We start from the raw sequence: 23,041 nt of genomic DNA, 5'->3' as shown, positions 1-23,041 counted from the left end.
ACTTTTTTTTCAGTGTTCCCACTTGAAAGGTAGTAAGGCAAGAGTTTGGGGTCAGTATGGGCCCCAGAGGTTAAAATCCTTCTTAAAAATTACTTTCTAAGTGCGTACATTGGGGAAGTGATTTAATTACTCCGAGCCTCAATTTCCTCACCCATAGCACCACAGGGCTGCAATGAGAATCACACTGTGTCCCTCAGTGAGTGGACATTTACTTCTCTGTTGTCCCTACTGAACTGGGGGCCCTGGGGAGCCAGAACCTGGTCAGAGGCATCTCTGTCTCCCCACTGCCCAGCACAAAGGGGACCCTCAGGCATTTGTGTGAAACGCATGAATATTGAGAGAGGTTTTTCAGACTTCGATGGAAATTTAAGCCAGTGCTAAGAATGCTAAGACAGAGTATTCTGGGTGTTTCTGGCTTATTGGAAATGTAGAAATGGACTTATTTTAATTTTTCATAAAAACCGAATCTTGAGACTAATTATCTCACTATTTGGTGAGAGATCATTTAGGAGAGGAAAAAAGTGAAGACTTCTTCTTGACTGAATGGTATCCGAACTTGGGTTAACTTTTTTTTTTCCCTTAGATATTTTTCCCCTCAGAGACAGTCCTGTGCAGTAATACTTTGCGAGAGTAGAAGCTCTTTTGTTTAATTTTCTAAACTTCATTTTGACCCCCAATACATTTAGTGTTTTAAGTCACAGCTATTCTAATCTTGCTCCTTTGCAGTACGGATTTATTATGTGCAATTGTGAGATGAATGGGATCATTAGAGAGCCACTGCCTTGACGTGCTTTCCCCCCTCTAATGGCAAAGCTTTTTTTTTTTTTAAATATTTTATTTATTTATTTATTTGAGAGAGAATGAGACACAGAGAGCATGAGAGGGAGGAGGGTCAGAGGGAGAAGCAGACTCCCTGCTGAGCAGGGAGCCCGATGCGGGACTCGATCCTGGGACTCCAGGATCATGACCTGAGCCGAAGGCAGTCGCTTAACCAACTGAGCCACCCAGGCGCCCTAATGGCAAAGCTTTTAAAAAAGAAAAGTGAAAGAGGTAAACATTTTTCTGGGAGACTGTTTTAAAGGTCAAGAAAGCCCTGCTTCCCAAATCGAGTAAAAGGTCATTGTTCACCCTTCAATTTTTGTCCTTTCATTTCATTCGGCAAAAGTTCTTAGTGATGTCACCTTAGTCACTTGAGGACACGTCTAATTTTCTCCCAGAAAATAGGGGCCCCAATCGACTTCAGTGCCTGTTTCAAAAGGAAATTATGAAAATTGCTTTGCTGGTACCTCCTCTCCTTGTCTCCAAAGAAACGGAGTGATCCCTGTGACTGCTTCTTGTTCAGTTTCTTTTCTGTGTCGTTGCCTTTTGCAGGAGCTCTTTCAGGGAGGCAAAGGAGAGGAGAGATTCGGGGTGAGCAGGACGCAGTAATCAGATCCTCTAGCTCGTTAATGAACTCATTCTCTCGTCCTTTCCTGCCCCCCAAGCACACACCCCCTCTTCCACCTCCTTTTGAAACTCATCCCACATGTTTCTGGAAGAGTTTGAAGACCAGGATAAAAGGATTTGTTTGGCTAGAACAGATCTAGTAATAACGCTTCTCTGTCCTTTCGGACCTGATGGCCCCCTTCCATTTTCTTTTTTTTTTTTTTTTTTCTATTTTTTTAAAGATTTTTATTTATTTATTCATGAGAGACAGAGAGAGAGAGAGAGGCAGAGGGAGAAGCAGGCTCCCAAGGAGCAGAGAGCCCGATGCGGGACTCGATCCCAGGACCCTGGGATCATGACCTGAGCCGAAGGCAGACGCTCAACCATCTGAGCCACCCAGGCGCCCTCTTTTTATTTTGACGTAATTTCAGACTTACTGAAAAATGGTAAGAATAATACAAAGAATTTCTACACACCCTTCATTCAGATAACCCCAAATGTTAACGTTTTACCACATTTACTTCCTCCTGCCCTCCCTTTCCCCTTTTTGAGGGTAAGTTGCATACATGATACCCCTTTACCCGGAAGCACTTCCGTATGTATTTCCTAAATAAAACATTATCCTTCATAACCACAAAATCATGAAATTAACATTGATCCAATGCTCTTGTCCAATCTAATCGTATTCAGAATGGATCCGGATTTTGACAGTTATCCCAATACCATATAGCGAAATAACTGGATCCAGTTGTTGCATCTCTCGAGCCTCCTGTAATCTGGAAGAATGTTCTAGTCTTTCTTGTGTTTCATGACATTGGTATTTTTGATGAGTGCAGGCTAGTTATTTAGCAGACTGCCCCTCAATTTGGGTTTGTCTGGGGTTTCCTCAGTATTAGCTTCAGGATAGGCATTTTTGGCAGGAACAGCATAGAAGCAGTGCCGTGTCTTTCTCAAGGGTATCATCCGGAGGCACATGATGTCACTGTGTCTTCTTATTGGGGATGTTAACTTTAATCATTTGGTTAAGGTGGTGTCTGCCAGATTTCCACTGAAAAATTACTATTTTCCCTTTCCGAATTAATAAGTACCTTGTGGGAAGATACTTTAAGACTGTATAATATCCCTCTACTCCTCAGATTTTCACCCTCTCGTTTGAACCTCTGTTAGTGATCCTTGCCTGAATCAGTTACGATTGTGATGGTTGCCACATGGTGATTAGCTAACCCCATTGTTCCTTCTACATTTGTTAGTTGAGTTTCTACTGCAAGGAAGAAATTGTCTTCTCATGGATTTATCTGGGGAGGTATGCATGTATGTTGGTGTGGACTCATGGATTCTTATTTTATCCAGTGGGTTATAATCCTTTACTATCATTATTTATCTTGATGCTCAAATTTTCCAAGGTTTGGCCAGTGGAGTCCTGTGTCCTTCTAGCAGTTCCTGTTCTTCTTTATTTTTTAAAGATATTATTCATTTATTTGACAGAGAGAGACACAGTGAGAGAGGGAACACAAGCAGGGGGAGTGGGAGAGGGAGAAGCAGGCTTCCCAAGGAGCAGGGAGCCCAATGCGGGGCTCGATCCCAGGACCCCGGGATCATGACCTGAGCCGAAGGCAGACACTTAACGACTGAGCCACTCAGGCACCCCAGTTCCTGTTCTTCTGTGAGTACTCTCTTCCTTTTGCCACAACAAGATGTTCCAGGCTTTTCTCATCTTTTCCCTGCCCCAGCTTTGGAATCAGTCAACTCTCCAAGAATCCCTAATCTCTTTTGGTGGGTGTGAAGTGTGCTCATTGCTACAAGGTATTATTCCAATGCCCTCCCCTTTTATAAAAAATATTTTGTGATATTATCTTTACTATCCTGAAATGACACATAATCAACCTACACACATAGTTTAAAAACAAAATAACACCCAAAGTGTTCTCTAAAAGAGAAAATAAGGGAAAATGTATACATTTCAATAAGTAAATGCTTTGGCACTGTTACATCGAAAGACATAATAAAGTGATCAAATGCTTGCACCTACCTATAAGGAATAGCTTTGGATATAAGAAAAGTAGGACGGGTGCCTGGGTGGCTCAGTTGGTTAAGCGACTGCCTTCGGCTCAGGTCATGATCCTGGATTCCCGGGATCGAGTCCCGCATCGGGCTCCCTGCTCAGCGGGGAGTCTGCTTCTCCCTCTGACCCTCCCCCCTCTCATGCTCTCTCCCCCTCATTCTCTCAAATAAATAAATAAATAAAATCTTTAAAAAAAAAAAAAGAAAAGTAGGACAATTTGATTAAACATTATAGTGTCTCTCTGTCTCTTGATGGATTGATCGATAATAGATAGATGGCATAAACCACCACGCCATCAGTAATGTGACGCTGCTGAAATGTTGAACAACTCCTGATAAAATTCCAGGGAAAGAAAGGGCAAAGTATAATTTTCCCTCTATTTACACAATTGCTGCACTCCTGGAAAATTGTGAGGCTCAACCTAAATCACGTAGACAATTCTTTTTGTTTGCTTGTGACACAGAGTTGGGTTCTAGGCTTGCTCCATGTTCTCTATACACAGGTCTCTGACTTCACGAAGGTGCGGCAGACCGCCCAGTACACAGCTGTTGGTCTGCCATTCAGGCCCCCGCCCACTGAATGCTGGCCATGCTCTCTATTCACTGTGACAGGCAAAAACACTCCTAGAAATTTCCAAAACGCTCCCTAGGTGGCAGTACCAGCCCCATTGAGAACCGCTGATCCATCTCCATGGAGCAGAGCAGTTTCATCTCTCTTCCTTAAGAAACACAAATGCTGTTATATTGCTTGAAGGTGTTTAATTTTTAACACTTTCCAGAATTATGTCTAATATTATAGGTTTCCCGGACTCCCGTTTTACTTTTGGAATGAGGATGACCCTGATCTGTCTCTCTGCCCGGGTGGGGAAGCAGCCTCAGGTCACTGCCTAGGGTGGCCTGAGCTTGCATGCAGGGAGGGTGTCCACTCTGGGTAGGGGGGTTGTGACCTGTCACAGCACACTGCCATCCTGTAGGCAGTCTTGTCATGACCCTTGTTCTCCAAAGACCATATGGAAAGATCCCTGGGAGCCCAAAGCAGACAAAGACCTCCACTATACAGAAGAGGAAACTGAGGCCCAGAGAGGAGATAGACTTGGCCAAGTCACACAGTGAGTCAGAGATACTAATTAGGCATAGAGCTAAAGAAGTACCAAAGATTGGAAAGGACCCGGGAGAACACCCAGGCCACTCTCTTCTGGGTGAATCCCCTTCAACCTGGACGGGTCCCCAGGCTCCAGCCTGCACTTGATCATTTTCAGAAATGGACAATTTAATATTTTTCTAGGCAGTTCATTCCACCGAGGACTGTTCTAAATTTTTAAATCATTCCTGAGTTGAGACCTTTCTACCTGTATCACATCTTCTCTTCCTCATCCCCACTGGATTTGGTTTGGCGCTGTTGGTCCCACGAAACATATATGTTCCTTGTAGACCCAATGATAGCACTTCAGGAATCTTCACGTTGTATCCCTGTCTCCTGAGCTTTCTTAGCTGCAGTCTTTGACATTGTACTTGACATTGAGATTGGTGTGATGAGCAAGCCTGAGTTCTTGTCCTTATGAAGCTTTTAGTGTAGTAGGAAGGCCAGTACTTCACAAGTACTGGACACAAGGCTGATGTGAAATACCCCTACTTCCTTTCCCAAAGGGGTGTAGACGAAAGAGGCTGGGTTCTGGAACTAGCCACGCTTGCACTGATGCTGTCCGTAAGTGCACGTGTGGCCTTGTGTTAGTCTTTGCTTCTCGCTCTGAGCCTTGTTCTGTCCTCTGTAAAACTGCTGCCACATGAACACTCCGTGTAGTGTTGAGTAAGAATGCTCTAAAGCGCCCAGCACTGGGACGCCTAATGCGTGGTTATTTCTTCCTCTTGCTCTTTTTATTCCCCCTGTGTGACGTGTTTGAAGAAACTTCTAGATATTTGGAAAGGGCTTACAGCTCAGAATAAAACGATATATCAGAGTAAAATCACTCAGATTTATCTCTGCTGCTCTCAGACTCCACCCTTTGTTAGATAATGAGGGGCTACTTGAAAAATTAAATGGGCAAAACACCAACAAGGAGATCATGCCTATTTAAATTCAAGGTAAAGGCAAAATAGAACGTGTCTCTCAGATTAATTGTTGTACGTTTAATGTTAGAATACATATTGCCTAGTGTCACCGTTGACAAATATCGCCGTATCACTATGTCTTCTATATTGAAATTATAATCAGCCCACCTTATTAATCTGAGTATATGTGAGCTCCTGCTGGTGTTCTCCAAGTACATTATAGTTTAAAAAGTGTTCTCTGGTCATGCAAGTGTGGAAAATGGTGGACCAGAGAGGTTTGTTACAATGCCTATTTGATGGATGAAGATATTGACACTGTGGTGTTACCACGTACCCTACTATTTCTTGTACTTAACTCTCTGTGGCTGCTCAGTTTATGGGATTCTATCCTGATATCCCGAATGCTGTCCTGTTGTGGTCGTCACATAACCTGCTTGTCTTTATGGGTCATAGGTGAGGTCTTCCCTAGAGAGGGTGAACTTCCCAGGGTCAGTGTTAGGTGATCTCGTAGCTGAGCCTCCAGGGAATGTAGGTGTGCTCCCAGGCATGGGGAAATGCTGCCTTCTGCCAAACAAGGACACACTGCAGAGCTCTGTGGTACTGAGATGAGAATCAACAATTCTGTAAACAGAACCGTCTAGTTGCGTGCTCTTCTTTGTGTTTATTTCCCTTCTGCTCTCCTTGAGTCATTAATAACAGCCTTTTAGAGCTTGGTCCCATCTGGGCTGTGGGCAAGTAAGGAAAGAGTTGGAGCCCAGGCTTGGTTCAGGGCATTAACGGGGATCAAACTCCCCTCCTGTCCTAAGTCCGTTGTGATGGAGACAGTGACTAGAGAGATATCCCCAAAAGGAAGGTGGATTGCAGGGGGACAGTCAGGGGAGCCTGTTTTCACACAGAGGGTGGCCTCCAGTGCCCCTCTCTGATTTATTAAAGAAACAGGAAAATTTCCTTACACGTGACCAATGAGGTCAGGAAGGGGATGCTGGGCCAACAGTGCCTGTGAGCCCATCAAGAGTAGGCAAAGGTCTTGTCCAGTGGCCACCTGCTACCACTGAACTAAAGGGGGGTGGGGGAAACAGTGTTTATTCAAGGAAAAGTGGCTTATAGAGCTGGTCTACAGCAGCGCGGTAGGAGTTCCCTTGTAGAACTCAGCCCACCTTGGCTTCCAACCAGCACACTCATTTGGAACACCACAGAGCTTCCCGGTGATCAAAGGCACATAAAAGTAATTCCTACATGTCAACACCTTCGTGCTCCTTGAAATTTAAACCAGCAGTTGAAATCCAGAGGCTTGCAGGAGATCCTGTTCTCACTCTCCTGGTGTAAATGATCAGGCTAATGACTGACGAGTTCCCAGAAGGGCATTTGGCTGCCAGGCCAGGTTCTCAGAGGGGATTGGTTTCTTGGTTTGTTGGTTTATATGCAGTGCTTTTCTGGTAGCGACCAGCACGGCACTGCTGTCCTGCCCGCCCGGTGACCTTGAGCCAGGCACACCCAGCAACAGGCCAGGCCGTTGGTACTCAGGGCAGCAAGTGTCCAGGTTCATGGCCTTGGTTCCCAGAGTCATCTCAGACTTCCCTGTCTCGCCCCCACTCTTTACTATTCCTGCCCTCCTGACATTTGACCTGCCACGTCCTCACTGTGATTCGCAGGTATCTGACTTCTCTGAACCTCAGATCCCTTATTTGTAATGTTATTAAAAATGGTATCACACACATGCACAAAGCATACTAAAGAACAAAACAAAGGGGCGCCTGGGTGGCTCAGATGGTTAAGCATCTGCCTTCGGCTCAGGTCATGATCCCAGGGTCCTGGGATCGAGCCCCACATCGGGCTCCTGGCTCAGCAGGGAGCCTGCTTCTCCTTCTCCCTCTGCCTCTCTCCCTGCTCATGCTCTCTCTCTCTGTATCTCTGTGTCTCAAATGAATAAATAAAATCTTTAAAAAAAAAAAAAGAACAAAACAAAAGTAAAACATTTTGGGCAAAATTGGGGAAGGGGGTCAAAAGGTACAAGCTTCTGGTTATAAAATAAATAAGTCACAGGGATGTAATGTGTAGCATGATTGCTATAGTTAATAATACTGTGTTGTATATTTAAAAGTTGCTAAGAGAGTAAATTTTAAGTTCTCATCTCATCTCATTTTTCTTAAAAGTTGTGTATGTGTGGTGATGGATGTTAACTAGACCTATTGTGTTCATCACTTTGTAATATATACATATATTGAATTGTTATGTTGTACATCTGGAACTAATATAATGTTATATGTCAATTACAACTCATTGAAAAAAGCATATAAATATAGAATATGTATTTGACTAAGAGGTGATAGCCAATAAACTGAAAATCTGGCCCCCCCAAATAATAATAGCGAATATTTTTGTAGCACTTAGTACATGCCCAGCACCACTTTTAATATTTATTTATTTATTTATTTATTTATTTATTTATTTATTCTAGCACCACTTTTTTCCTTTTTTTAAATTTAAATTCAACAAGCCAACATACAGTACATCAGATGTACTACATAGTTTCAGATGTAGAGTTCAATAATTCATCAGCTGTGTATAACACCCAGTGCTCATCACATCACATGCCCTCCTTAATGCCCATCACCCAGTTACCCCATCCCCCACCCACCTCCCCTCCAGCAACCCTCAGTTTGTTTCCTAAAGTTAAGAGTCTCTCATGGGTTGTCTCCCTCTCTGATGACTTCCCATTCAGTTTTCCCTCCCTTCCCCTATGATCCTCTGTGCTGTTTCTTATATTCCACATATGAGTGAAACCATATGATAATTGTTTTTCTCCAATTGACTTATTTCGCTCAGCATAATACCCTCCAGTTCTATCCATGTTGATATAAATGGTAAGTATTCATCCTTTCTGATGGTCCGAGTAATATTCCATTGTATATAAATATGTATACCACATCTTTATCCATTCACCAGTCGATGGACATCTGGGCTCTTTCCACAGTTTGGCTATTGTGGACATTGCTGCTGTAAACATTGGGGTGCAGGTGTCCCTTCGGATCCCTACATTTGTATCTTTGGGGCAAATACCTAGTAGTGCAATTGCTGGGTCATACGGTAGCTCTATTTTTAACTTCCTGAAGAACCTCTATACAGTTTTCCAGAGTGGCTGCACCAGTTTGCATTCCCACCAACGGAGCAAGAGGGTTCCCCTTTCTCCACATCCTTGCCAATATTTTTTGTTTCCTGACTTGTTCATTTTAGCCATTCTGACCAGTGTGAGATGGTATCTCATTGTGGTTTTGATTTGGATTTCCCTGAGGCCGAGGGATGTGGAGCATTTTTTCATGTGCCTGTTTGGCCATTTGTATGTCTTCTTTGGAGAAATGTCTATTCATGTCTTCCATTTCTTGACTGGATTATTTGGTTTTTTGGGTCTTGAGTTTGATAAGTTATAGATCTTGGATACTAGCCCTTTATCTGGATGTCATTTGCAAATATGTTCTCCTGTTCCGTAGGTTCCCTTTTATTTTATTTATTTATTTATTTATTTTTATTTTTTTTAAGATTTTATTTATTTATTTGAGACAGAGAGAATGAGAGAGAGAGAGCACATGAGAGGGGGGAGGGTCAGAGGGAGAAGCAGGCTCCCTGCCAAGCAGGGAGCCCGATGCGGGACTCGATCCAGGGACTCCAGGATCATGACCTGAGCCGAAGGCAGTCGCTTAACCAACTGAGCCACCCAGGCGCCCCCGTAGGTTCCCTTTTAGTCCTGTTGACTGTTTCCTTGCCAGCACCACTTTTTAAAAGAGCTTCACGTATATTAACTCATTCAGTCCTCAAGATATCCCTTGTGAGGTACATATATTATTCCCATTATATCCAAGAAAAAACAGAGGCAGAGAATTTAAGTGTTTTGCCCAAGAATATATATATATATATATTCAATAAACAAAAAGGAAAAATCAATATCAGTAGATGAGGATTAAGTAAAATAATGACTTAATGCAAATGAATTGTAGGTGCTCAAACATGGTTATTATATATTATTATTAATTATATCCTGAAATTTTAAGCTGTGAGCCTTCCTCTCGGATCTGGTATATGACAGATGATGTGATTTAGCAGACAAAGTGTAGCCTTGGAGAATTTGGACACACACTCATGTTCAGATCCTGGGTCTCTAGTGCACAACCATCTGACGCTGGAGGAGTACCTGACCCTCTAAGTCCCATTTCCTCACCGCTGATGGAGGGGGCTGTAACAGTGTTACGCTGAACCATACAAAATTGCCAATACCCATATGGCTGGTTTTGACCTATAAAAATGGCGATTCCATCTGGCTCACCCTTGAACGTCTCCCTCATCGGGTTGCTCATAAGGAGTGAAAATAACCTGTGGGAAAACTGAGGCTATTGCAGCAAAAGAGGTGGAGAGCGCTGAGAGCAGTAGAGGACAGTCAGATGTGTTGGGAGGTAGAAATGTCAGAACTTGGTGACCCCATAGGGCGGGTGATGTGCAAGAAGGTGGGAGCCAGGGTGACTCCCAGATTTCTGGCTCGGGGACAGGGGTGGATGGTGGCACTCTTTACTGGTACAGGGAACACAGGAGTAGATTTGAGGAAAGAGACAATGGATTTAGTTTTGGCCAAGTCGAATATTTGATGCCTATGGAGATGTCTAATATGGGTCTGGAGCCCAAGAGAGAGGTGTGTGCCAGAGATAAGAGAATGGGGAGCCAGCTGCATTCAGGGTACTTTCACTGAAGTCCTGGGAATGATTGAAGTCACCCAGGATTCGCACCAGAGGCTTGAAGCCTGTCATCCTGAATAAAAGAGTAACATCGAACAAAGGAAGACAGGGGCCGGGCGGGGTTCCAACCAGCGTTTGCTGCGTCCCACTCCATGCAGGTTCCAGGCTGGATGGGGGACAGAGGAGGGCAGGGGAGCTGTTTTCCCGGCCTTCAACGAGTTGGCAGTTGAGTTAATTCAGCCCCTTTTTTGTAGTCCGGGGAGTATGGGGAAATGCTCTAGTTACAAAGTAGAACAATGAAAATGCCCTCACTCATCCTGTAGGGTTAGATCTTATGTATGCATACAACACGTGTAGCCCAATGCCTGGCACTCATCCACACTGCAAATGGCGTTGCTGTTATAGCCAGAAGAGCAGGGGAGGGAGGACTCCTGGTTTGAATGTTGCAAAATACGACACCGATATTCTCGTTGTTGTTGTTGTTGTTGTTGTTTTAAAGATTTTATTCCTTTATTTGACAGAGAGAGACACAGCGAGAGAGGGAACACAAGCAGGGGGAGTGGGAGAGGGAGAAGCAGGCTCCCCGCCGAGCAGGGAGCCCGATGCGGGGCTCGATCCCGGGACCCTGGGATCATGACCTGAGCCGAAGGCAGACGCTTAACCGACTGAGCCACCCAGGCGCCCTGTTGTTGTTGTTTTAAGTTCAACATGTGAAGTATGGTAAGAATGCAAGAGATATAAGGACCGTGGTGTTGGGAAGAAGGAAAAGCTAGGGCTGGTGATCTGAAGTGCTTTTGATTATAATGTGGTCATAGACATTTGGAGGTGAGCTAAAGATTACTTAGCCAGTTCATTAGCAGGAACCCCTCAGTATTGAAAAATGAGTTTAGCTGGAAGGGGAGCTTAGTAACCAGGTGTTGTGTTCCAGGTGGGATCAGCTGTGATGTCTTCTGGGGTCCCAGGAGGAGACTGGGGAAGGGAGGTAGGAGAGTGAGGCCTGTGGGGCCAGGGAATCCCACGAGGCTGTGGGCTGGACTCGGCTGGGGTGAATGTGAGGCCGCTGTGGGAGGGGAGCGGGGAGCAGCTGAGGGTCAGGAGACAGGCCCAGTCCCTGGGGACTGTGCATAGGACAGCGGAGTCGGTGTTCAGATTCCAGCCAAGTAGGTCAGGGAGGAGCCACAGTAGGGAATCTGGAGGACGATCAGGAGACCGGGACAGAATAATAAAAAATAAAGTAGGGGCACCTGGGTGGCTCAGTCGGTTAAGCGACTGCCTTCGGCTCGGGTCATGATCCTGGAGTCCCGGGATCGAGTCCCGCATCAGTCTCCCTGCTCAGTGGGGAGTCTGCTTCTCCCTCTGACCCTACCTCCTCTCATGCTCTCTCTCTCTCACTCTCTCTCTCTCAAATAAATAAAATCTTTAAAAAAAAATAAAAATAAAAAAATAATAATAATAAAGTAAATGAAACCAAAAGTAGTACTGTAAAAAATAATCCTGTGTTAAATAGAAATTTAATTCTCACAGCAGCCACAGGAACGAGGCGATGTTCTTCCTGTCTTCTAGGTGGGGATACTGAATACACACAGGTTAAGCAGCTTGGCCGAGGCTCAGCTTGGAAGTGGCCAAGCTGAGGTTTGAACCCGGGTCTGTTTGGCTCCAAAGCTCATGTCCTCTGCTCTGCTGCTCCCCACAGACACTCAGATACACGGAGTTGTAGCCCGGGGCCCCCCTGTGCTCAGGCCCAGCAAGCCTGGTCAGAGCCTGGTCAGGGAACTTGGGAGAGACGGGGGGAGGGCGGGGAGGCCAGGCTCTGTTGAGTGGCCTGGCTGGTGAGCTAGCTGTCCTCACGTCCTCTCTCCCGGTGTTGAGGGGGAGACCTGAGAGGAAAATGGACAGTCTCACAACATGACCGGTGCTTTCCTATGAAGCAAGTTTTATAATCCCAGGTGTGTTCTAGAGTGGCTTTTTGATTGCTCACTAATGATGGATAGATTATGGCCTACATAAAGTTGCTGCTCACTAAGAGTGGGATCCATTAAATTGCATTGACAAGAGGGGACTGGGGGGAGTTCCGTGGAGAGGCTCCTCTCAGGCTTCATGACCATCAGCACCCACTTCCTGGAGCGTGTGTGGTGCTGTGTCCACCTCCCACGTGCTTTGAGAACCCCTTCAGCTGGGCGGCCGCGGGCTCCGTTCTCTCTGGGCCTCCCCTTCCTCTGTCTCCCTGGAATGGAGGCTTGAAGACTGAATACGGCGATCGCTCTGAAAATATCCAAATGTATGATAAGACCAAACAAATGTTATGTTATTATTCAGAACGAGGAGAGAGAACTTATTTCCAGGTTCTCTTCTGAAAGACCTCTTCCGATGACTGAATCAATTATAGTGGAAGGAACTTTGGGTTAGAAATCTGGGGATTTTGCGCTTTGGGTCTGGTTCTGCGACTAGTTGTGTGGCCTTGAGCAAGTCTGCAGTTTCTCTGTTTACAAAGTGTGTGTGAGAGAGAGAGAGAGAGAGAGGGAATTCTTTCCTGGGCCTGGCCGGGCTCTGTGGCTGAATGGAATCACGCTTCTCATACCGCAAGATGAGTCCTGCCCCGTGTGGCTATAACTTTGTCCTCCTCCATCTATCTCCTTCCTTACTGTGCCTGTTAAACAAAAGTCCCTGCATGTTGACTGCTTTGAGTTTTCCCAAAGAATGTAGTTGTCATGGAAAGATCACAGACTTTTTGAATCTGATCAACTTGGGTTCAAGTCACTTTACTGCTCGTTAGCTATGTGACTTTGGCCCTGGGACTCCACCTCTCTGAGCCTCTGCTTCCCTGCAGGATTGTTGTGAGGATTCAGTAGATCATGACTGCAAAGCTCATAGCACAGAATGTGTGTTTCACAAATGGTAGTTCCGAGGTAACTTTTCTTACTTGTTAAAATAATTTTGTTTCTACAGGAGAAGTCGGTTTATCTGGCAGTCTGTCAGCTACATATCTGTTAGGTAATGTTCCTGCAGTTCATAAATGCCATAGTAATCAAGCTTCTTAATAGTATTTTGTAAAATATTTATTGAGCATCCACCTCACTACATACTGGGAATAGTGACTAAAATAAGGCATGGTCTTTATCCTCAACAAACACGTGGTCAAGTGAGAGAGACAGAACAATAAATAATAATAGCCCACCATATGTTTGCTCTGGCACTTTACATTTTTTACCTGTTGCAATCCTCACAACAACCCTATGGCAGAGCAGTGCTATTATTCCCATTTTGCAGATGAGCAAACTGAGGCCCAGAGAGGTATGGAAATTGTTGAGGGTTACCTAGCTAGTAAGTGGCAGCGGTGCTGGGCTTTGTAAGCCCCACAGGCTGTTGGCTGTCATGTCCACGTTCTTAGCTTTCATAATGAGCGGTACTTACGTCACTACAATGCAAGATGGCTATCAACTTAAAGACACATGAGTAGTTAGTTATTCCGTGCTAGAGATGTGCTGTGGCAAGGTGTAGAAAGCCGTGGCCGCTCTGCCCGGAGGGTTGTAAGCCAGGAGAGGATTCTCAGAGGGCACCTCTGAGCTGGGCCTGGGAGGCCGAGTGGTAGCTCTGCGGGCAAAGAGGGGGCAGGGGTGCGTGGGGGCGGGTGGGAAGCACTGTCAAGGGGTAGTGGCGAGAAAGCGGGGCGGAGGGGAGGCAGGGGGAGGAGCTGAGGCTGTGGCTCTGGCAGAGGCTAGGGCCAGCCTGCCAAAGAAGGAGGGCCTCTGAAGCCATGCCAGGGATTTGCACATGAGCGGCCAGCTACCACTCCTTGGGACTAATTCCTGGTATTTCTTCTAAACTGCTCAAGTAAACCCAGGATACTCATCAGTGACAAAACGAATGGGGGTTTTTGTATTTAGCTTTTTTGGCTTTGCCACTAAAGTTTTCACGACTGGAACTCTTCAAGCGAGGGAGTGGCGAGCCGTGTGCCCAGGCAGTGGCAGGTGCTGCTCCGGCCACGGGGCCCACGGTCCCCCTGCCAACCACCGGCCTGAGAGGCTTATTCGGATCCCCTTCCTCCAGTTTAAGATTCCACGTCTGAGTTTAAAATCAGAGTCTTGAGTCTCACCCCTGCCACACAGCAGTTCTTACTTTTGCTAATACTTCAAAAGTCACTGTGAAGGTCAAAATGAGCCCTTTGTATGAGATAGTGGACAGCGCGGTCTGGTTCCGATGAACAGGAAAGGGCTTGAGGAATGAGGTGATGAAGTCTTATGTTGGCTTCGTGGCTCAGCAGTGGTCAACGGAGTGAGCTCCCCATCTCCCCCTTCCCACCCCAGCCCCGCTCCCCTTCCTGCACCCCCTAAGTCTGTAAGCTGTGCCCCACATTGCTGCAGTCCCTGGGTGCCCCCGAACCCACCTCAGCCTTACTTCCCCAGCCCAGCCCAGACCTTCAAGACTTTGACAGCCCCGAATCTTCCTAGGTCTGGTCTCTTTTCTTCCAAACCATCCTCCCCATGAGTGCGAACGGTATGGTGGCCTGCCACCCCCTGGTTGAAAATTGACCAGTTGCCTGCGGGCCAAGTACAAATCGAAGGCATTTTGTGCTCTCCTCCGCTCTTCCAGCCTCTCGTCCCCAGGCGGGCTCTTCTCTCTGCCTCTACTGTCCCTATGGAACCAGGCCTATCGTGGAAGCTATGGCCATCGTGTGGGGGCCTGATGGCCCCAGATGTCTCTCCCGAGCTCCAGCTGCACATTTCCAGGGGCCGCAGAGCCTCTCCAGTTGTGTGCCCTTTAGCCTCCTCTGTCTAGCCCACCCCCCCCCCCGTCTCCCCCTGGCCTCCCCGAGATCTCTCTCCCTCCTCTGTCCTTCCCTGTGAATATAACCACCCTCACCTAGATATCTGGAAGCTGTCCTACGCCCCCCCCCCTCACCTCGTCACCCAGTTCTGTGGATTTCACCTCCCAAACATTCTCAAACCTGCCTCCTTCCCCCTCACCCCACCCCCAGCCTCAGTTTAAGCTCGTCCTCTCTGCCCCCAGCCTCTCCCCCCGACCCTGGGCCATTTTCTGTGCAGCAGACAGAGGGATATTTCTAAGTACACGTCTAATTAAGCTGCTTCCTTCTATGACTTTATTTATTTATTTGAGAGAGAGAGCACAAGAGGGGGGAGCGGGAGAGGGAGAAGCAGACTCCCTGCTGAGCAGGGAGCCCGATGCGGGACTCGATCCCGGGACTCCAGGATCATGACCTGAGCCGAAGGCAGTTGCTTAACCAACTGAGCCACCCAGGCGCCCTTAAGCTGTTTCCTTCTAAAGCCCTGCAGTGACTCCCTGTCGCTTCAGGACATTGTCCAATCTCCCTAAAATGATATTCAGGGCCCTTCCCTGTCAGGCCCCACCTCATACCCAGCCATGATCTTCTTCCATCCCCTGCCTCACGTCCTTCCCTCATTCACTATCCCCAGGGGCTCTGGAATCTGACTGTGCTTAAATCCTAGCTCCCCATCCCAGTGGCTGTGTGACCTTTGGCAAGTTAATTAACATCTCTGGGCCCCCGTTTCCTTAGCTGTAAAGTAGGGGTAGGGTTGTGGAGGTTAAATGAGATGATACATGTATGAGTGCCTAGGGGTGTGTGTGCGCGAAGCTGCTTGTTATCTGGCCCTGGCAGATCTCACTGGTGAGATTTCCAGTGCACTCGCCACTTCCCCACCCTCTGTTCTCCAGCCATTGGAGCTGTTTGCACTTGCCCCGATATATCCCGCTCTCTCCCGCTTTTATAAAAACTCCGCTGCGGCAGCACCATACGTGCCCCGTTCTTCCGCTTGGTGGCACCTGTCTCCTTCCCACTCTGCCCCTTTCCCGCCTGGCCCTCGGTGGCCTAACTGCGGACTGCCTCCTCCTCAGCTGACTCAGAGATCACCCGGAGCGCCAGGGGCAGGGATTTGCCCTGGGTGCGAGGCTCAGTCCGCGGAGGCTGGAAGGGGCTGGTCCCTGCATACACGCGCTTTGTGACATCGGCTTGTCTTCCAGAGGCTTTGTTTTACCCGTGCCTGCAACACCAGGGGTCTCGGTTGCTGAGATTGGATGCCAGTCCACCTGAGTGACAGAGGACCGCTCTAACTGGCTTTGACCTCCCAGGGATTGCAGACACCGTGTTTCCTCAGAAACTGTCCTCTTAGCTGCCCCTCATTGCTAATCATGTTTTGTGGCTTAGTATTCCAATTGCTGAATTTCTCTCTCAAAGTATTTTAGCTCGCTTCCCCCAGCTGCCCAGCCGACTTCCTCAAGTGCATCATAAATCTCCAGTCCAGATCTCCCGCTCTTGTAGACCCTCCCGACGCACTCATCTCAGCAGCCCAGCGTGAGCTCTCCGCTGATTAATGTCACTTGCGTGTTTGTAACACAGCCTTCAACTGTGGTGATGTCAAGATAAATCACTGTTCAGACCCTGTTAGTTGGCAGAAGCCGGGGACCTTAGCATACCCTCTTTATTTTATAGGTGAGTACAACAAAGCCCAGGAGAGGATAGGGGACTTTCCCAAGGTCACACAGTCAGAAATTACCTGACTAAACTGGGGCTAGAATCCACCTTCTCTGTTTTCTTTTTTTTTTTTTTTAACTTCAGTTTTCTTTCTAACTCACCGAAAGCTATTTAGTTTCTTCATTCTATTGAACATTTTTAAAAACTTAAAAAAACTGTGGTAAAATACGCATAACATAAAACTTGCAGTCGTCACCATTTTTAAGTGTACGGTTGAGGGGATCAAATGCGTTCACACTGCTGTGTAACCACTGCCACCATCTTTTTCCATCTCCCCAGGCTGATGCTCTGTGCCCCTCACACGCCAACTCTCTATTTCTCCCTCTCTCAGTCTCTGGTAACCCCTCTACTTTCTGTCTCTGTGAATTCTGACTCCTCTAGGTACTTCCTATAAGTGCGACCATTCAGTTTTTTCCTTTTGTGTGACAGTTTCTTTCGCTTAGCATAATGTCCTCCAGGTTCACCCACTGTGGCAGGTGTCCTTCCTTTGTACGGCTGAATAGTCTTCTGTTGTCTGTGGATAGCACATTTTGTTTATCCACTCTTCTGGTGATGGACACTCAGGCTGCTCCCACCTTTTGGCTATTGTGAGGCATGCTGCTCCGAACGTGGATGTACAAGTATCTATTCACCGAGAAGTATTCCTTACATACATTTAGAGACACTTGCTGCTGACCATGGCTACTCATCTTTTTTTTTTTTTTCCCTAACGGAAAGCTGGGAAAATACAAAAAAGCACAGTGAAGAATAGAAAAGTCACAGATGTTTTTGTGGTATATATTTGCAGGATTTCATATTCATGCTGCCCATAATTTTAGGTTTTATACATACTAAGAGAGAATTTTAACAGATAGTCCCATCTGTGTAGTAGGGAGAACACTTGAAATGTATTTAAGGAACAGAGAGCATGAACACTGAATGTGACCTTGGCCAACCCTGGCCTTGTCAGGAGAGGAGTTCATTCAAAGTATGATCTTACTTTACCTTAACAGTCTACAGAGGGAGCTCTTCGTAGCGGTGCTTCTTTAAGACCATCATGGTAGAGCGGATTACTGCTAAGAGTTGGAATTTGGAATGGGGCGTCTTTCCCAGTCACATTTCTTAAATATCCACTAGGGGGCAGTAAAAGACACATAAATTTTTCAAAAGGCCAGATGCGTGCCAATCGATCAGGCCACCACATCCTCTTTGCATATCTTTCAGCCATCCGTGCATAGTTACAAGATAATGGATTTCACGTCCAACAGCGGCTTTGGGTAAAACTGGAGATACCAGCAGCTACAGCCTACGTGCAGGTCTTCCTCCTATTCAGGCTAACATTAGTGCATAAAACTTCATTTGATACGTTGGTCCCTGATTGTATTTTTATTCAATTCACATTAGTTCAGTGATTCTCAAGCGGAGTGAACATCAGAATCACCCCGCATGCTTTTTCCAAAGTACACATGCCCGGGTCTCCTCCCAGATCTATTAAATCAGAATTTCTGGGGCTGGGGCCTAGTTAGATAGACTATATTTTTATCCTAGCCCATGTGTTCTTGCTAAGAACTAGTGCATTAGTCCTTAACTTTAATAACTGGGGGGAAAGGGTCACTCGAGTAAAACCTCAGAGGAGAGGTGAATGTGAATTCTGGAAAATCTCTTTCCCTTTTAAAAATAGAAGCCACTGAAGGATCTGGTGGCCAAGGGAACCCAAAGCTCTGAGGCTCTCCCATAGATTGTACCTATATTATAACAAGCCAGGAGCCCGGGCAGAAGCTTCTGGAACTGGGGAGGCCCTGGCAAACTCAGCATCTGCGGTTACAGCTCCGAGAAGGCCATGCTCAGGGGCCAGACTCCTTCGTGTGCACCCAGAACTCAGACACCAACATTGTCTGCCATACTGAGAAAATCTTCCCTATAGTATTCAGGAAAAAGAGGCCTTTAGTTTTATCTTAGGAGAGGTAGATGGGCATAGAGAACCTGCAGTAGGGTCGGATGTCCTTAGTTCTCATCCGAACCATCCCACCAGCCAGCCCGGGGACCCAAGGCAAGTCACGTCACCTTTCGGAGCCTCATCTTCTCAGTTTGAATTACGGGAGGACTGGGCGGCCTTGATCTCCGAGGATCCTCCTGGTTCTAAAATTTCGATGATCCCATTAGTATTAATAATCATGATTTGTATGGTCCTACCTTGGCAAAGAGCAGAAGAAATATTCAGTAATGCAATGAATGACAGAGACTATTGACCATGTAGTTTAATTTATTTAAGGCATATACACTGAATTCAAAGGAGAAAATATTGCTCCCCATAATATATTGAACTGTTAGTATCTTCAGCATAGTAAAAGCTTTCCAGAGGGAAAAATTACCCATCAGTGCAAACTTCACATTTTTCACTTCTTGATCCATAACTGCCATTTCTCCAGCATGCTTATATTTACTGTGAAGAGCCAAATATAGGAATGCTTTGGATGCATATTAAATAACTACATAAACGTCAAGGTCACAGTTGCACGAAAGGCTCAAGGGAGGGCCCTGGGAGGCTTGCATTGATCTCTTGTGAACTTCCATTCCTGAATCCTGCTGACAAGGGGAAACAATTGATGTGGACCATTATTAAGGTTTTAAGTGTTTCTCCATTGTTAAAGATCTTTTACAAGCCCGGAGTAACCGATAGTGCCCAAGGAATTGGCAAAACCTTCACTTAGAAATATAGGCTGGCCAGAGAGATAAGTAAAACCCAGAGTGCAGATGTCATGGGCTGAGCTGCTGCAGCAAAGGTGGAGGGCCGGGGCGAGTCCGGGGAGGGGGGGGGGGGGTTGGGCGGCACGCCACCTCCTTGCCCCCCCACCACCCGGGCATGGCTCTGAGTTATAGAGCCCAGAACGGAAGGCCTGCTTGCGAGTCTTGCACGGCCCGGCAGGAGCTGCAGAGAGACTGGTTCCCTCTTTCCCATCCGCCTCCAGGCTTCCTCCAGCTCCCCCGCCCCCTCCAAGTCCAAGTCTGTGCACTCTCCGTGGCCGCACAGAGGATCTGATGAGTGTCCAGGGGAATTGGGTGTGCATGAATCATACAGCAGACCTGCAGATCCAGACTGAGTGTCTGGACTGGTCAAGTGCCCCAGATAATTATGTGAATGTGCTGCTGAACTGGAGCTGGAAAGACAGCAGATATTATGGATGGCAGAATCTAGTTTCAAAAAGATCTCAACAGACCGAAGGAGGATGGGCCCGGTCTGCTAGAGGAACCGAACGGGAGATACAAATGATAACATGAACGTTTCCCCGCACTAGCTCCGCGTTTGGTCTTACACTCGGCCCTTGGCACATTTCAGTTTATCTCCTCCTTACAGTGATCCAGTGAGGGTAGGGTTGTAGATCCCCATTTTTATTTTTTTAAAGATTTATTTATTTATTTGAGAGGTAGAGTGAGTACAAGCAGGGGTAAGAGCAGAGGGAGAGGGAGAAGCAGACGGTCCTGCTGAGCAGGGAGCCCGATGCGGGGCTCGATCCCAGGAGCCACGTAACCGACTGAGCCCCCCGGGCGCCCCGGCCCAGACCCATTCATGAGTGCCTGTGATGTGCCAGATAGTCCACACGGCACCGTCCACCTACTCTGACCCTCACAGAGAATATGATTCTCTTTCACAACACAAGGAGCAGAGATGGTCAGAGCATGGGCACTGCAGTCCCACTGCCTGAGCCCCATCCTGGCCCTGCTGCTCCTGTGTGACCTGGGTAAGTCACTTAAGTTCTCGGTGATGTCCTCATCTGCACAACAGGAGTAAGATTGTTCTGAGGATTAAGTGAGATCAGGAATGCAAAGGCCCAAGCACGCAGAGCCTGACCCGTGAAAGGCAGCCGTGAAGCCCAGCCATTCCTATTTCTTACGGATGAAGTAACTTGTCAGCTAGCTGAGAGGCAGAACTGGGATTGGAATCTCCATCAAGGATTGGGCGCCCCGCTCCGTGGCGAGTCTGCTTGTCCCTCTCCCCCTGCCCCCGCCCCTCCCCTCTGCTCATGCTCTCTCTTTCTTTGTCAAATAAATAAATAAAATCTTCTTTAAAAATGGTGCTAGGCCATTATCCTCCTCCTTCTCTTCCTCCTCCTCCTCACCATTATCATATCATCATGAGTTAAATGACTTGCCCGGTGTTAGATCTCCGACAAACACCTGGGATTTGGACCTAGCTCCTGGGACCGAAGATCCGCCACATTCCCGGTCCCCTTCCTGGAGGACAAGACTAAGGACAGTTCTTAGGTCACGACAGTTCTTAGTCCTGTGAAGACTCCCACAGGCAGGGCTCACTTTGTCACTCCTTCACCAAACATTGGCTGAGGTCCTGCTCTGTCTTGGGGCTGCAGAGGAAAAGAATGTAAGGCTAACCATTCTTTTTTCCCCACCAGGTTCGAATGGTGAAAGATGGCGACCCCTCCTGGAAGCCCACTTTTATTGTGAAGCCTGACAGTGGTTGTCAGGGCGATGGCATCTACCTCATTAAAGACCCCAGTGACATCCGCCTGGCAGGGACCCTTCAGAGCCGACCAGCGGTGGTCCAGGAGTACATCTGCAAACCTCTTCTGATTGACAAGCTCAAGTTTGACATTCGTCTGTATGTCTTACTCAAGTCCTTAGACCCCTTAGAGATTTATATAGCCAAAGATGGACTCTCTAGATTTTGTACAGAGCCATATCAGGAGCCCAACCCCAAAAATCTGCACCACATCTTTATGCACTTAACCAACTATTCCCTGAACATCCACAGTGGTAACTTTGTCCATTCGGACAGCGCTAGCACGGGCAGCAAAAGGACTTTCTCTAGCATCCTTTGTAGGTTGTCTTCCAAAGGTGTTGACATCAAGAAGGTCTGGTCTGATATCATCTCCCTGGTGATTAAGACTGTCATTGCCCTGACTCCAGAGCTCAAAGTTTTCTACCAGTCGGACATCCCCGCGGGGAGGCCGGGGCCCACGTGCTTCCAGGTAACCATTGCCAGTCCCAGCCTGAGTTCCCAAAACCTCACGGGGCCTGTGGAAGGCTCCCTGGCTTCCTGTGGGATGAAAGGTGGGGGTGGGGCGGCCAGAGGTGGGCAGAGGGGGTTGCGGGTGTGGCCTTGGGGGTTAAACCTGGGTCCAACTTTACATTTGCTAGCTGTGTGAATAGAGGCAAGTTGCTTCCCTTTTCTCACCTGTAAAATGAGACGAAGAGTACCTCCCTGAAAGGATTCTTGTAAGAATTAAATGAAATAACACAAGCACAGTGCTTGCCATTTATTTATTCATCCTTCCTTCCAGCATTTTGTACCACCTGCTTCGTAGGGCCCAGGCACTGTCCCAGGTACTGCGTAGACAGTTGGTCAGGTCTCCTCCGGCCGAGGCATGGAGTTTACTAATATGGGAGACAAATGGTTTAGAAAGCACCTCGTATAAAGTGTCACAAGGGCTAGAGTAGAGGAAGAAATGGACTGGGCACTGTGACATTGTGGGACTGTCTGACATTTTCTGGCTGGGAGTGAGGGTGGTCTGGGAAGGAGTGGCAATTGGACGAAGTCGGAGATTCTGGATAGGGCTGGGGAGACAGTGTTCTGGGGGACATGTTCGCAGCCCTAGGGGGAAGGGGGAGTCATGCAGTTCGAGGAATTGAAAGAGGTTCGGTGTGGTTGGAGGGTGGGGTTTGAGGCAGAGCTTGGAGGGAGATGAGGGAAGAGGAGGCGGGAGAGGTAGGTCGCGGCCGGATCACGGAAGGCTGAGGGCTGTGGGGGCCCCCAGAGGATGTGCACAGGGGAATGGTGGGCTCAGGTTTGCACGTTACAAAGAACAAACCAGCTGCAGGGTAGAGAGTGGATTGGGCAAGGCTGGGAGCAGGGAGGTGACTAGTGAACCGATGGCTTTCATACAAGCAAGAGCTGATGTTCACTTGGATCGGGAAGATCTCGGTGCGGGTGGAGAGAATAGATCTGAGAGCCATTTAGGAGGTGGACGGGCTGGGCTGGTGACTGCTGGGGTTGAAGGGGTTGGTGAGGCAGTGGCGGTGAGGGACAGGGGGGAACCGAGACTGACTCTCGTGGCTTAGGCACTTGGTGGATGAATAGAAGCCACAGGAAGGGGACCAGGCTTGTGTGGGGAAGGTCAGGAGTTGGACTTGGACATGCCCTTGAAGAGCCTATGTGACCTCCAAGTGGAGAGTTTGAGTGGACAATTGGACATTTGGGCCTGGAGTTCAGGAGCGAGATGCTGGGGCCCGGCTGAGAACTCACCAGCGTTCAGACAATGACGGAAGCCGTGTGAGGCTGCAG

The 23,041-nt window shown here is 47.5% G+C and overlaps 1 protein-coding gene across 1 annotated transcript in view; it reads left to right on the top strand.

The window, feature by feature from the left end:
• The window catches only part of TTLL11 (tubulin tyrosine ligase like 11), a 225,994-nt gene that overhangs the window by 68,872 nt on the left and 134,081 nt on the right, over positions 1-23,041 (top strand). The window contains exon 4 of the mRNA XM_021691507.2: positions 21,153-21,728. Coding sequence (XP_021547182.2) covers positions 21,153-21,728 — 576 coding nt within the window. The remainder of the gene's footprint in view (positions 1-21,152; positions 21,729-23,041) is intronic.

The sequence above is a fragment of the Neomonachus schauinslandi genome, chromosome 13 (assembly GCF_002201575.2).
Source record: "Neomonachus schauinslandi chromosome 13, ASM220157v2, whole genome shotgun sequence".
In the NCBI taxonomy this organism is placed as follows: domain Eukaryota; kingdom Metazoa; phylum Chordata; class Mammalia; order Carnivora; family Phocidae; genus Neomonachus; species Neomonachus schauinslandi.
This window is presented reverse-complemented; position numbering and strand designations above follow the sequence as displayed.